General features: G+C 42.5%; 1 protein-coding gene across 3 annotated transcripts in view; it reads left to right on the top strand.

The window, feature by feature from the left end:
• Nucleotides 1-6,702: 6,702 nt before the first annotated feature.
• The window catches only part of unc5cb (unc-5 netrin receptor Cb), a 166,939-nt gene continuing 160,611 nt past the window's right edge, over nt 6,703-13,030 (top strand). For 2 of the 3 annotated variants that reach the window (XM_015941966.3, XM_015941957.3), the window contains exon 1: nt 6,704-7,276. In XM_015941966.3, coding sequence (XP_015797452.1) covers nt 7,150-7,276 — 127 coding nt within the window. In that variant the 5' untranslated portion in view covers nt 6,704-7,149. Of the gene's footprint in view, nt 7,277-13,030 lie in introns of all 3 variants that reach the window. The other variant, XM_015941952.3, reaches the window with a different exon arrangement.

Raw genomic sequence — 13,030 nt, 5'->3', positions numbered from 1 at the left:
AAACTAATTATTATTAAAAACAAAGGGTCTATTTGCTGCTAGTAGCCCATAGCAGCCACAGAGAAACAACTGCCTTGTCTTCCAAGCTGCCCCCCTACTTTTATGTCCTTAAGACACCTTAGGCTCTCCTAAAAGCGATTTCAATTCCTGATCAGAATTTCTCTTTTGTTCTTAATTACTGTATTTATTTTACAGAACATGTTTTTCTCATTTATACATAAAACTGACATTATTTTCTTGAAAGAAGTAACAATTTTCAGACTTCATTGATAACACAGTTTTGCCCCTCATGTAAAATGTTCTAGAACCACCACTGATCTGTCCGTAAAGCAGAGGTCACCGACTCTAGTCTCCGAGGGCTTCCATGTTTTCCTGCTCCAGCAAACCTGACTGAAAAGGTGATTTAATCACCTCCTTAACCTGAAGCCTGTTAATTAGTCACTCATTAAAATCAGGTGTGTGTTGAAGTAAGAGTGTTAAAAGTGTGGTTCACTTAAAAACTATTTTTAAAGGTGCATTATGTAGAAATCAAGTCAAATAAGACATCCTGTGGTAAAAGCTGGTTACCGCAACCACTTTAAACAACTCAGGAGCTTTTTGCCAGCTGTAGTCAAATAACAATTGTCGGTGCTGTATTAGCTCGCAGAAGACATGGCAACTCCACACTCACTGATGGTAAACAGTAGTTACGTCCCTCCTTCCTTTGTTTTGAAATGAGAAAAACTGACAATCCAGCAGCCAGAGACTCTTTTGGGATTTCCTCAACTGTAAAATTTCTCACGATATTCTTACATACTGCACCTTTTATTATTATTTCTGAATATAATCAGTCACTTTGAGTTTGTCATGCAGGCTGAACATGAAAACAATCTCCTACACCTATCTCCTGCATTAGCTTTTGATAGAAAACAAGACGGTGAAACTCTAGGATTTGAAAATCCTCACAGATCTAAGGCACACTGTCACCGAATATTCATGGACTCACCTATCTGACCCCTGCTTTCCACAGGAGCCGTCAGCAGCACGTCTTGCTCGCATAAACTGCTGCTTGGCCCTTCCCACGAGACGCGAAGCAGCAGGGGAGCAGCTGTCACAGACAGAGCACGAAGTCACACGAGTGACTTCGTCAGTAGACACAACAACAAGCAGGAGAAAACTACAACATGGCTCCAAAATGTTTGTGTTTTATGTTCTGTCCGTTTTATAATCGCCAATACGGACCTGAAAAACAAAGGAGACCGCTAGCTAGTTGATAACTTCTCACGGGGCCGCACATTTAGTAACTTTTTTAAAAAGTAAAGCAACCGGAAGGCAGTACGTTTCTTTATTCTGAAAATCTCGGGAGCTTCTCTCCATTTCCGCGTCCGATTTCCTGTCTTTCCTTCCCCAAAAATGTCGAACTTGACCCGTTTCAGAGGCGTCGCGCGTAGAAAATAGAACCGGCGCATAAAGGCCGCGACATGCTGCTCCTGAGACGCGGCCGACTCGCGCTGCTGACGGCTCCTGTGGAAAAGGTTCTGTTGACCACAGCGGTTCCTATCAGCAGCTATGACGTGCTGCTGCAGTAACGTGCTGCTGACAGCTCCTGTGGAAAGCAGGGGTTACTCGTGACGGGGAAGGCTGTTATTGTTTTAGCATCCGGGAAACAGCAGAGAACATCTTGGCTAGTAGAAGCTAACCATTAGCATTAGCAACTCCACCACACAGAAGAACTACTTAAGGCTTGAGTTATTTTTAGAGATAAAACATCAATGTTGCAGAGAAAACGGAGTCAGTGGTAGATAGCTGTTATCCAATCAGAAGCAAGATGTCCAAATATCATGAAGTAGGACTCAAAATCCCATTGTCTGATGCTCAGCTCTGATGTGGCTCACTTAGTTTCTCAAACAGGACACTGATGCTTCCCCCCGAATACAACTTACAAGGCATTCATTCCAACTAGAGACCACTGCATCTGTATCAGGGCCAGATTAACACTTCGTTGTACCCTGGGCAACAATATTCAAAAGCCCCATCATCACGACCCAAGGATCACCATAATATGGTCATACACAGAATATTTTACTGTAATATGCAGTAAATAAACTCAATACTTGAATGCCTGACGTCACGTAACCCACTCAAGGTAACCTTTGATCCACCTCGAGTGGACTGACCAATGAGGAGAGGGTCTTGAGGCCCTCTATTCATTGGTCAGTCTGCACGAGACTGACTCTCAACTGACGTTCAAAGTCCTAGGCAGCGAAGCGTCTCTGTGCAGCGCAAAAGCCCGGGTGGACAGTTTGTTTAATATAGGGTGACCATATTTCCATTTCCAAAAAAGAGGACAGGGGATCTGTGCCTATGACGTCACTATGGCAACGCCACACAAACCACGTTGGGACCCATTTTTTTGTAAGACCTGAAATTAATATCAGATTCTGCCAATAAAAGGGCTCTAAAACAATTCATATGTAAATATTTTGCATATTTATTGCAAAATCTCATTTTTCTGCTTTAGTGCTGCAACAAGGTTTTATTAATAAGGAATTATTATACCTTTTGTTTTACTACAGCATTGGTAAGCTTCCTGTGCACAGATTATTAAGGATGCTTGTTTCAGCTGTGAGATTAGACGATAGGATCAATGAGAAAATAAGTTGTCACACACTCCATGGAAACTTTCAGAGAATCCACAAATAGTGGCTTTCAAATGGTTTTGTTACTTTTAGCAAGTTTAGAAAAGCAGCAGATGAGACAGCATGTCTGATAATTTAGTTTTTTCTCTGATAATATTAGAACATGTCAGTGATGTCTGAGGTGCTTTTACTAACACTGTATAATGAATACTCCTGGAGAGGGTATGAATTACACAGAGGCTTCTGGGGAGCCCAGTTATGGTGTGTGTGTGTGTGTGTGTGTATGTATGTATGTGGGGGTGGGGGGTGGGGGGGGGGGGGGGTGGTTCTGTTTTGCCTTGGCCCCAAAATGTCTTGAAATGGCCCTGGGTGTGTGACTGAGTTTTGAAGGTGATCTGAATTGAGCCAGATGTGTAAATATGACATGTGTATAACTTATTGTTTTATACGTGTAGTGGAGATAAATCTACCTACATTTTACTTTTCAACATTTAGTTTTGTTTTCTTGTTTTTATTTAACTATTTTCCTGTCCTGTCTGTCTCTCATCTTCCTGCATCTCCTCTAAACTCTCCAGAAAATCTGCTACCTGTATTCTTACTTTTTCACCTCATCAGTTACTTTTGAGCAGACCAAAGGGATCTCTGACTGCAAAGTGGAGAGCGCGTTTCATGCTGCGTCAGTGAGGTGAAATCACTGCAGCACATGTGATAGCTCCGCAGTAGCAGAGCGCTTCAGGCACAAATAAGACAGAAAGTAGAGAACATGAGAAGACATGAACGATCGTGTGTTAATTATAGTTTTTTTGATTGCGCCACTTTGAGAATGGACCGTGTATGGCGTTTAAAGCGTGCCACAACCCGTGCACGCGCATTGGGTCCACAGCGCGCGTGTGAACGGGACTCGCGAGCGAAAATATACATGGCAGCGCGCGTGTGAACGGGACTCGCAAGCGGAAATATACATGGCGAGAGGTCATTTGTGCACTGAGAGGGAGCAAACTGTGTCTGTGAGCGCACAAGGATGTGCACAAGTGACAAACCTGCGTGCGCGCGTTGTCAACGAGCACACGGCAGAGGAAAATGTGCGCGAGCGGCAGCCGCTGTGCGCGCTCGGCAGCCTCTCTGCGCGCTCGGTTTCTGACTCCTGCTCGCTCGGCTGTAAGGGCTTTTGGCACTCTGGAGGCGTGGCCTGCGGCAGATCTTCTCTGTCCTCTGATTGGTTAGTGTACCCCGCACTTTACCCTCTACCTATCTATATAAAAAAGTCTGCTATTTACTAGTTTCTGGCATAGCTCAGCTGGGAGAGCGGGTGACTCTCGCCCCGGAGGATCCAGGTTCGAGTCCGGGCAAGGAAAATGCAGTAGATGTCGTGCTAATTTTTCTTAATTTCAGGTATTTTACAGTTGTGACCGTTCAACTGTCATTAAACGTCCGAATGTTTGCTGGGCAGTGTTTTAAAAAGTGCACATAAGCTAGATGGTTTTAACCATATAAAATTACATTTTTTGTGATACTGGAAAAATACATACTGAAATAAAACTACTGATTGAAAACTTTATGACTGTGGTTGTACAATATATGACTCACTAATACACTGCAAACTCCCTTAGAGTGGGGCTTCCAGAGAGAGAGAGAGAGAGAGAGAGAGAGAGAGAGAGAGAGAGAGAGAGAGAGAGAGAGAGAGAGAGAGAGAGAGAGAGAGAGAGAGAGAGAGAGAGAGAGAGAGAGAGAGAGAGAGAGAGAGAGAGAGAGAGAGAGAGAGAGAGAGAGAGAGAGAGAGAGAAAGAAAGAAAAGTTCTTGCCTCATTAATGAATTGTTTATTTTTTTCAGTATTTAATTGACAAATTATCCTTTTAAATAATTAATTGATGAGTTACATAATTGTCCATTTAGAATTGTTGAATGGACTGAGTCAAGTTTGGTGCACTTTATATATTTCAAAACATGTTTTTTTTTAATGATGCATATAAATAATTTAAATGTTAATTTAATGAAATATTTCTATTTTTTCATTACCTCACCCTTGTTTTGACAAAAACGGGACCTTGCTGGATAATATCATGGAGAAACTATTTGTTCACAGTACATGGCTCAGTGAGGATCTGTATACCAAAGGAGGAGATACTCAGAAATCTGTCTGCAGATTGTTACAACCCAGACTGGAAGTGGTGGGCTGTAATAAGAAAGGAGACCAAACAGAGGAGTGGGGGTTCAACAACTGATTTATTTAACAAAAGTAAGGATTTACTAAAGCAAGTTAGTGAACAGAAAATGGCCATCTCAAGGTTTTACTCGGATGTCCCTCAGCAGGGACCTCACTTACTTTGGTTAAATAAATCAGTGGTTGAACCCCCACTCCTCTGTTTGGTCTCCTTTCTTATTACAGCCCACCACTTCTAGTCTGGGTTGTAACAATCTGCAGACAGATTTCTGAGTATCTCCTCCTTTGGTATACAGATCCTCACTGAGCCATGTACTGTGAACAAATAGTTTCTCCGTGATATTATCCAGCAAGGTCTTGTTTTTGTCAAAACAAGGGTGAGGTAATGAAAAAATAGAAATATTTCAATAAATTAACATTAAAATTATTTATATGCATAATTAAAATAAAAAAACATGTTTTGAAATATATAAAGTTCACCAAACTTGACTCAGTCCATTCAACAATTCTAAATGGACAATTATGTAACTCATCAATTAATTATTTGAAAGGATAATTTGTCAATTAAATGCTGAAAAAAATAAACAATACATTAATGAGGCAAGAACTTTTTAAACTTGAGCATACCTACACCCACAAGTCTATTTTTACCTGGTTAAAACCATCTAGCTTATGTGCACTTTTTAAAACACTGCCCAGCAAACATTCGGACGTTTAATGACAGTTGAACGGTCACAACTGTAAAATAATATCACAGGAATTAGGAAAGAATAATGACATCAACTCTATGTTCCTTGGCCGGACTCAAACATGGATCCTCCAGAGTGAGAGTCACCCGCTCTCTCAGATGAGCTATGACAGCAACAGCTGAATCTCAGATTTTTTTATATAGATAGGTAGAGAGTAAAGTGCGGGGTAAACTAACCAATCAGAGGACAGGGAAGATCTGCCACTGGCCACGCCTCCAGAGTGCCAAAAGCCCTTACAGCCCAGCGAGTGGAATTAGAACCGGAGCGCGCAGAGGCTGCCGAGCACGCAGAGAGGCTGCCGCGCGCGCACGTTTTCCTCTGCCGTGTGCTCGTTGGCAACGCGCGCACGCAGGTTTGTCACTTGTGCACATTCTTGTGCGCTCACAGACACAGTTTGCTCCCTCTCAGTGCACAAATGACCTCTCGCCATGTATATTTTCGCTCGCGAGTCCCGTTCACGCGCGCGCTGCCATGTATATTTTCGCTCGCGAGTCCCGTTCACACGCGCGCTGTGGACCCAATGCGCGTGCACGGGTTGTGGCACGGGTCTGACGCGATACCCGTGCGCTGGACGCAGCCGCCTGGAGCGCACCAATGATCAGCTCTCTGACGCTCTCTGTGCTGTCTGCTCAAGCAAACACCTGGTACACTGAGAGTCCATAAATGATGTAATATAGGTAGAAACCTTTTTTCCGGCCTTCCCTGGATGTGTAGGATATTCAGCTCCCCCTTAATTTGATCCCTGCTCCTGGATGAAAAAACGGACCCCCGTGGAAAAGAGGATGTATGCTCACCCTAAAGCGGGAGATTGTAGATGCAGCATTTTGCTCGTGCCCTTGCTGCCCTGTGCCTGGGCCCTTTAGAGTTTGTGGACCCCTGGGCAATTGCCCAGTTGCCCGTATGGTTAATCCGGCTTGATCTGTATATAAGTGATCCACACCAGCAAAAAAAAAAAAAAAAAAAAAAAAAAAAAAAAATCACTTTCATTTTTGGTGGAATTGTGGTCAATTAGGGTTTAAATGAAACTATAAAATAGTTATTCTTGAACAGCTTCCGTTCCTCGCAGTTGTCCGGACCAGGTTTTGACGCAGCGCCGCCACTCGCCGGAGCTCTTGGATTGGCTGAAGGAGCAAGGTAGCCCGCAGAGTCGGCTCCAGCCCCCGGCCGGTTCAGTCCCGTCAGTGATACACATACACACACACACACGCACGCTCACGCACGCACGCTGCTCTCACACTCTCCTCCACGCGTGGAAAGGTTCGGCAGACAGGAACTGTTTTTGGTGAGAGAGCATGAATTTGCCTTCAGGAGACCGACTCACACCTCCAACCACCCTGATGAACCTTTGAAGGAAAACGGAGGAAGATTTTAACGCAACATCCTTCTTTGGCGCACTCACGGAGAGCGATGCGGACACAGCTTCTTCTATAAAGTGTCACATGTGTGCAGAAACACTGCGCTGGCGCTGGAGAGCTTTTCTGCAGAGTCGTGTTTTACGCTCGGGGCTGTGAAGGCTGATTCTAGGACGGAAACAGTCAGGCAACAACCGTGTGCGTCTGGCAGAAGAAGAAAACCCCTCCCGGAGACTCGGACTTGCCTCAGAGCGCAGTTTGACTCCTCATGGTGATGAGGATGGTGAGAAGGAACGGTGCACAGACTGGCAGAGCAGGAGGAAGAGGGTTTAAATCCTCCTCTGAGATGTCCTGGCTGTTGCTCCTTCTCCTGGTGGATGTCGGAGGGGCTCAAGGTAAAACTTTAAAACATTATTCTGAAAACTCCTGGTCAAAGTTTGTCCTCTTCCTCCTGTAGCTTCAGAAGGCTGTAGTGGTCGGGAAAACCCCGGAATCTGTTTACGCACAAACTCAGGGCATCATTTAAACCTGCAGCAGATGTAGGCTGAATCAAAGGTCCACAGAGGGACAAAGGGCAGAAAAATCACAGTTCATGTTCATGTGAAGTTTAAAAATGACACTTGGAAACAAAAGCTACAACATTTATTATAATCAAGGTGAGAAATGCAAATTGAGAGCTTCTATAATGGGATTACAGCATTAAAACAAACTATTATTTCATTATCTGATCACATGTTGAAATAATAAAAAATCATTAACTTCATTAAAAACGAACTGAACCATTATCTGATTGAGCTGAAATCTGGTTTCCTGATGTATTTTGAAAGTCCAATCAGGCCCATATGGAGGCAAAGCCCACATGTCTGATTTACAACCAAGCCTGAAGCACAGATGTATTTGTATTTCCAGCCAAACTCTTCACATTTGCTGCTTTAATCATTAAACAAACCAGTTTTGTTTTCATCCAGATTAGGACGGCTGATGCTGTTACTTGTAGCAGCTATACGCCAGAACACCTAGAGCTCTTTACTTAATCTCCTTTCCTCATGAGTGACATTTTCTGTCAAAGACGACTAAGAGGGAGCCTCGCTGTTGAGCTCTAATTGTTCCGTCTGTGTCTATGCATGGATTCAAGTGGGTGGTCTGTCTGTTTTCCTTCTTTTTTATGGACTTTAGCAGCAGAGGGGAAATTAGCAGATACTTTGACCTAAATATACCACTAGGAACTCTTTGCTTCTTCAAGCTCCTTTTTTCTTCTAATGGAGTTCACTCTGCAATGAAGACCTGCAAGCAACCTTATCGCTGCTCCAGATTGTCATCTCTCCTACATAGTTAATGAGCAAGAAAAAAGGGAAAGGCGGATTGAAACAGCACAGGACCGGCTTCTGAAGGACGGGGTGCGATGACATAATACCCTCTCGGAAACCCCTGAGAGCTTTGTGTCATTGACTAGATGGGAACACGAACAAGGTTCTTCTCTGTCCATTAAGAAGTCGATACAGCAGAGGAACATTGTTTGAGCTTAATTAATGGGCTTAGCTATTTCGGGCCACTGATGAGCTCCACACATTTCCAAATCGCCCGAGAGTCACTTTCTTCAGTGTACAACTACTGGTGATTAAAGTGGCTCACTTACAGGCGCTACTTGCACCCTCGATTAATCCCTTTGTTTCGCCCTTTTCAGTTATTTGAACACCTCTTTCGTTATGGTGTACGTCAATATGTTTAATCAAGCTGTAGATCTGGTTCCTTGAGACAACGTTGCCGTCCAATGTTTGAGTGCTTGTCACCCGGATTAACTCTTGACAAAAGGAGGCAGGTTGAGACGTATTTAAGCAATCTAGCTGAGAGCTCTGTGACAGTAGCGTGATTGGAAACTCTGGGCGAAAGAACAAATCTACCTTTGATATTTCCATGCACAGCAACATCTGCAGTGTTAATTGAACTCATGCTGAGTACACTTTACTCAAATAGAGTACTCTGAAAAAAGATCCCATGGACTCAAACGTACTTTCTCATGGCAGCGGCAGACCCCCACACCTCCCTGTGTCGAGCATCTACTACGACATGAGTGCTTAAAAAGAGACGGATGTAGTTTTAATGTGTAGATGGAAAGTTGTACAGGAGCGTGTTCCTCTGACATTAAAACGTATCAAATCGGCTCCGGGGGAAGAAAGCCTCGACAGAATGACTTAAATAGGGTTTTTAAACTTCTCTAAAATGAGATTATACCTGCAGCGTTCTGGAAATAATGTGCGATCGGACAAGGAAAATCCCATCTGAAGTGTTTTCTTACATGATTTCCTTTTTAAATGGCTGACCTTAAGGCTGACATTTATGTAGTGTTTTCCCTGTGTTAGCCAGAGGATACATGGGTGGTGAAGGCCGTCCTGGGATTGGTTCAGTTTTTCCACGGCACTGCTCTCACGTCTCTCCCTCTTCCCCTCACACACCGCTCCTGTCTCTGCTGCCTCTCAGCTTACGGGGGATGTGTCCTCTGAGGATTGTTTATGGAGGGGAAAGTTAAAGGATATTTGATATATATGGATTATAGACTAGCATGAGTCAGTGCCTTTAGACGAGAGCTGTACACCGCGGAAGACAGTTCCTTTCAGAACAATATGGGTGTTGTTTGAAGAATGCTCATAAATGTGAATGTTATTTTCATGGTTATTAATCCAACAGGCTTCCTTTGGGCCTGATGACAGGCAGCTTTGGGCTTCTAACAGCACAACCGCTACAGTCATATTTTTAAAAGGGGCCAAAGCACAATCAGCACATTGTGTGAAAGGAGAGCACTTATAAATGACCCATGTGAGCTGGAAAAATCACAGATTTACCTACAAACACATGCTCATAATTGAAGAATTTATTGTAACTGAAGGAAATTAGGGTAAAGTTACAGGTAAAATAGAGCTGAAGGAGAGTCTTTGCCTACAGTAGATTTCCTTCTGAGCAGGGTCAGAGTTGCATGCTAAGCCACAGATGGAGGATGGTAGCGAGTGATAATTACTGTGAAAAGAGGCTGCTGAGTTAGCATCCTTGCTCCACTTGATGTCATACACTATTGTTAGGACAGAAAAAGGTATGTGTGTTGGCTATTTCAGGGCTGGGAACAGTTCTGCGCCATGCTTTTGGTTGGGTGAGGTTATTTAGTGGTCTGCTGGTGGAGATTACAGAGGCTTCCATGTTTACACAAGGTCTGCTACGAGTGTTTACCTTTTCATTTCTGTGTGACTTTCTATTGCTTTGATCTGTCTCTCTATCCCTCTCTCTCTCTATCCCTCTCTCTCTCTCCCTCTCTCTCTCTCTCTCTCTCTCTCTCTCTCTCTCTCCCTCTCTCTGTCTATCTATCTATCTATCTATCTATCTATCTATCTATCTATCTATCTATCTATCTATCTATCTATCTATCTATCTATCTATCTATCTATCTATCTATCTATCTATCTATCTATCTATCTATCTATCTATCTATCTATCTATCTATCTATCTATCTATCTATCTATCTATCTATCTATCTATCTATCTATCTCTATGTATATATATATCTCTTATTAGGGGTGTGTATTGGCAATAATTTGGTGTTACGATATATCACAATGCCGGGGACACAATACTACTATATCCTGTGTCCTCCTATGTCTCCCTTCCATGTATCTCCTGTGTATTTTATTTTATTCGCTGGTTTCACTTCCAGTTTAAATGGAAGTGAGACCACCAACATTGACTGTTGCTCTGATGAAAGCGGCAGTAGACATCGAAACATGTCAGCAAAGGTAAAAACAAGCTGTTTTTACTTCTTGAGTAATGAAGCACCACAAAAAATTAAATCAGATAAAAAACTGAACAAACATAACAAAGATATAAAATAATAGTTTCATTTTAATCATCATATCAAACATCAAAAGGGATTATTTTCTGTAGTCTATATGAAACATGTACATCAGCTGCTTTGTAAAGTCAGGAATTTTAAAATTTCATATGCAGGCACATTGTTGAGAATCTTTATAAAACTATAGATGCACCACATGTTTTTTTGTTGCTTTGTTTAAAAAAAATCTTTTGATATTGTGTTGAATTTTAGATTATTTCCCTTTTAAAAATTCACCATGCAATAAAACACAAAGTGAACCAGATTTTGAAAACCCTGCTTACTGGTGGGATCTTTGCAATGACCTTAAAGGGACAATGTGTAGTTGTTACCGTTAATCTCTGGAAATATCCATCAGAATATTGTTGACAGTGAATGAAATGATTCCAAGTTGTTGAAAAATATTGGCGGCTTTGTAACACATAACCATAAAAACCAGGTCTAAAATACATAGAAGTGGGTCTAAATCTCTGGGGGATGCCATATTAGATGCCATGTTTCCTTCTACAGGAGCCTGTGAGGACAAAATGTATTTACTGATTTGTAACAAACAGCTACAAAACTTTCAACATTCTTAAATGCTGTTGTTTTACACATTTTCCTCTTCACTTGTTGCCAGTGATGAAAGGGAATCTGATGTGCTTGTTATTTAGCTTAAGTTTGCACTCCCCAGGGCATTTTGACCCTTATGGGTATCCGTTGGTGAGGTCCTACTCCAACACAAAAATACTGCACCCTATTGCCAGGAAAAATACACACTGTCACTTTAAACTCAACTCAAGTTTGTATCCATCTCAAGGGGCCTGTTAGAGTGACCCAGTGCCCAGGTGGCCCATATGACGGATCTGGGCTAGACCCTGATTTTAAACATGCTCTGGTAAGAGTTTTATTTGTTTTATAAGTTTGTTAGCATGAGAGCGGCAAAAAAGGCAAAAACTCCACAGATGCGATTGGAATAGAAAACAAAAGTAAAATGGCAAAAAGAAGACTGGCTGAGAAGCTTGAGTCTAATTGTATAAAGGTGTTCTCATAAAATGTGAACAAAGCTGAGGTGTAAATTGTTGAACATACAGAAGGTGATGACTAACTGGAAACAGGTGGGGGGCAATCAGCTAACAGGTGTGCAGAAAGATGGCAACAAAAAAAAAATCTGCTAAAGCATGCCAGATGAAAATCTACAGAAATGGAGAAAAAACAGAATGTGAGAATTTTTGATTATGTAAGTTCACGTCACGTGACACAATTTACTGTAGGGAGCAAAATAACCCAAGCCTCTCGGTGCCATTTTCACTCCCAAATGTACCGTCCCACCAGCAGTAGTGCAACTTCACAGGAACTTTTATTTGTTTTTTACTTAAAAGGTAGCAGCTTGTGACCCGTTTGGCGGCATCTTTTTCAACTGATTTACAGATTTAAAATGTCCAGTGTCTGGTTTGAGCAGCTAAGTCCCTTGTTTAGGCATTTGCTTAGGATTTTTGCATTTGCCTCATTAAAACCTCTAATTTCCATTTTTTAAACTCTAACCCCAAAATACACCCGTAGCAGAGGACAAAACATTTTTAGCCATTTTAAAGTGAACTGTATAACGAGTTCAGCGGTGTAGCTACCACGTTTGCACGAGGCACTTGCCTGTTTACTCTTTTTCATCTTCACTCATTATATAAGGAAGCATTTTTCAGTAAATAAACACATCTCTGATGGATTTTTTTCCTGCCATTATTTAGCTTCTATCGTGATTCGTCCCCTTGAATCTAGTAAACACGACCAGTGAAAAGCATAGAGCTGTGTGCTGAACTCTCGTTCCCTTCCAGAAAGGCAAAACAGGAGTGAGATGAAGGGGATTGTAAGGACGCAAGAAAGGAGACGGAAAGGTGAGAAATGACGAGGAGGGAGAGCTGTGGGCAGACGCAGGGAGAGAAAGGTGAAAGCATTCGGACCGGGGAGGAGAGGAGAGTGTCATTAATCACCTGGTGTGACACACTCAACTACAGGGGAGCTTCACAGAGCAACATTCACTTCTATTAGCAGTCCATTAACAGAGCTCCGTACAAGTAGCAACACTTGACAGGTAGGCCTGTGCCAGGATGGCTGACCTGTATATCCTGCCAATACATATTGCACAACCTGGATTGTGTGTTCGTTCGTGTGTGTGTGTGTTGGCTTTTTGTGTGGTTAAGTCACCGAGCACCACAGGGCAGACATTATCAGGACATATTGTATATGTGGACAGGAGATGAAAATAATCGTGTAAAAGGTCCTCCCCCCTTTCAATTA

Source organism: Nothobranchius furzeri, chromosome 6 (genome assembly GCF_043380555.1).
Source record: "Nothobranchius furzeri strain GRZ-AD chromosome 6, NfurGRZ-RIMD1, whole genome shotgun sequence".
Classification (NCBI taxonomy): Eukaryota; Metazoa; Chordata; class Actinopteri; order Cyprinodontiformes; family Nothobranchiidae; genus Nothobranchius; species Nothobranchius furzeri.
The sequence above is the reverse complement of the archived record's forward strand: the minus strand, read 5'-3'. Positions and strand labels throughout refer to the sequence as shown.